The following is a 2,575-nucleotide window of genomic DNA, read 5'->3' as shown; positions in this document are numbered from 1 at the left end:
CGAGAGAAGAGACCCCCATTGGAGCGAGAGATCTCTTTGTTGTTGTGTCGCGTGCGCCGCGGCTCTCTCGAGCGGAGAATATGCATTTTGGCGGTTTGGGGTTAAAGTTCAAAAGTGTTTTGTTTGTGTGGTGCGCTGGAAAATTTGCTTAGAGAGCTCGAAACTTTGTGTCTGAGATGTGTTGTTTGACTTTGATGTCTGATGAAGGAAAGATCAAGTGGTCAGAGGGGACGAGTAGAGCAGCTTATATGTTCATGACGAGGCTCGCTGGAATGGCACCTTTTGTGGTGACCATCCAGAGAGCTCCAGCTGGGTAGGACGAAATGATGGCATGGCATCATTTGGGGTGATGGCTGCGCCAGAAATGACATCAAAGCAAGGGTGATCGCGAGGGCCAGAACGCGCTGAAACGGAGGATCCTCAAGCCCCTCACGCCCAGACCAAGACACCAGACGTTCACGAGAACAAGCAAAACTTGGCTCCGGGACCGATAGGTGACGTTCCCGTCGATGGCGTGGGCTTGGATTGGACCGCACGTTTAAGGGGTCCCAAGCCGGTTTTCAGGGTCCTGTGGCTGGTGACGTAGCGTATGTGTGGTGGCGGACCTGTGTGATTGGCTTGAGCCGTGGACCATTGGGGGATCCCCCTTGCGTTGGACAGCCCGCTTTGCCGCCTCTGCCAATGAACAGTGAGCTAGGAGGAGGGGTGTGGCTGACGGGTGATGTCATAGTAGCGAGCCCCTTGAGGCTGCGATGGCGGGGGTGGAGACCGTCAAAGATGATCTCTCGTGTCGACTCTTGGAAGGCTTGTCCATCGCCCAAGCTGCCAACCTACATGTCTTTGGCCAAGGTTGCTTATCTGCGAACGCCATCATATGCAGGGTTCAGTCTTGAAGGTGTGGCCCACCATGACGAAGGCACGGAGGCGGGGGATGCATTCCGATGGCTATTTCGGATGCAATGGCGACCATGCGGTTGAGGATCTGATGGACATGGACGTCAGAAGAGACAAGGTCATTCATCAAGCGATTCGAGACGTGGTCCCATGCAAGCGCCATGTTCAATCACAAGGCCTCTCCCTCTATGTGGATAACCAGTAGATACTGTACTTATTTGTGGGTTCATCATCATTGTGTGAGCTTTCGTCCTGGCGAAGCGATCAATTGGTGGAAGTCGACAGGAAGAGGGATCCGACCAGGAACGTCCTGAATGTGGGAAGAGAAAACGCTAAGAAGGACTGTCGCGTTTTCTCTGCGTCGTATTGGGTCGCCTACTTGAGGTACCTGGAGGCCAGTCAGCCGTAACAGCGCGACAGTCTAGTACTTTCTCTTTGAGGTTTTCACCGCTGACAAGACATCGTCGATTGATGCTTGACCAGATAGATGCCTTCTTTGCCGCCGATCCTCCCGTTTGCCTTGGTGCACAATCGTCAAGCGCATGCTAAGGGCTTGAGACATCATGATGGCATACCCAGGAGTATCGTATTCGCCTCGGTGACCAACGTGACATCTCCGTACTCGTGATGTTTGTACAATTCTTTAAGTATCGGAACCTGGCGACAATGCTTCATTACTACCAAATACAGGCAGTCTCCCCAGGAGCTGCCTACGAGGGGAAAGAAGGCACAAGAGGGCCTGTGCGCAAACTTGATGTGGCGCTGTTATCGATAAGCTGGCCATTTTCAACGACCACACGAAGGAGGCATAGACAAGCCAGGCACGATCCGGTCCCTCTATTCACCGACATTCTTGGTATCTCAGCAGGACGTCTCCATCATGTCGAACTCGGCCGTCGTGAGATGGACGGTTGGCCTCTCGGCTGCCGTGGCAGGCGTTTTTGCCTTTGCCGTTGTGCGTCTCCAACAGCCCCTGTCCGAGGCAGATGTCGATGGCCCGCAGACATACTGCTACCAGGGCGTCCGCACTCACGATGACGAGCAACCCACGGCGCAATGCTTCACCGTCGAGGACGGCAAGTTCTCAAGAGTTTTTGCCTGGGATGATGCGAGCCTGACGACCACGCCCGGCTTCGTGATTCCCGGTCTTTGGGATGGGCATGGCCACCTGCTTCAGTACGGCGAGTTTCTGCACTCTGTCGATCTTTTTGGCGCCGCCTCCTTTGATGATGTTCGAGGTCGCCTCCGAAACTATGTCGATGCCAATCCTGATGCTGGGACCAGTGAGGAGTGGATTCGGGGTGTGGGCTGGGACCAGAATGTCTACGGCCGAATGCCGACGGCGGTTCGTTCACCTGTTCCCCCTTTGTAGTGTTTGGGTGACTCACGTGTATGTCAGGCAGATATTGAAGAGGATGAGCTCCTCAGGGGCAAGTTCTTCATGCTAGATCGCATCGATGTCCACTGCAGCTGGGTCTCGCAGGCCGTCCTAGACCTGCTGCCTGCCGACATCCCAGACGTCCCGGGCGGAGACATCATCCGGGAGCCCGGCATGGGTGTCGTTTGCGACAATGCGATGGACATGCTCTACGCCATCTTCCCGGCGCCCGGCCGCGAGAAGAAGCGTGCCTTCATCTCCACGGCCATGCCAAGCTCAACGAGGTCGGCATCGTCGGTATGG

General features: G+C 55.3%; 1 protein-coding gene across 1 annotated transcript; it reads left to right on the top strand.

Moving 5' to 3' along the window:
* Positions 1-1,774: 1,774 nt before the first annotated feature.
* On the top strand, positions 1,775-2,266 carry VDBG_00313 (amidohydrolase family protein; the record flags this gene model as incomplete). Its single annotated transcript, XM_003008586.1, has 1 exon — positions 1,775-2,266. One exon carries the CDS (start codon positions 1,775-1,777, stop codon positions 2,264-2,266), a length of 492 nt encoding a protein of 163 aa, XP_003008632.1.
* Positions 2,267-2,575: the final 309 nt, after the last annotated feature.

Source organism: Verticillium alfalfae, genomic scaffold (assembly GCF_000150825.1).
Source record: "Verticillium alfalfae VaMs.102 supercont1.1 genomic scaffold, whole genome shotgun sequence".
Classification (NCBI taxonomy): Eukaryota; Fungi; Ascomycota; class Sordariomycetes; order Glomerellales; family Plectosphaerellaceae; genus Verticillium; species Verticillium alfalfae.
The sequence above is the reverse complement of the archived record's forward strand: the minus strand, read 5'-3'. Positions and strand labels throughout refer to the sequence as shown.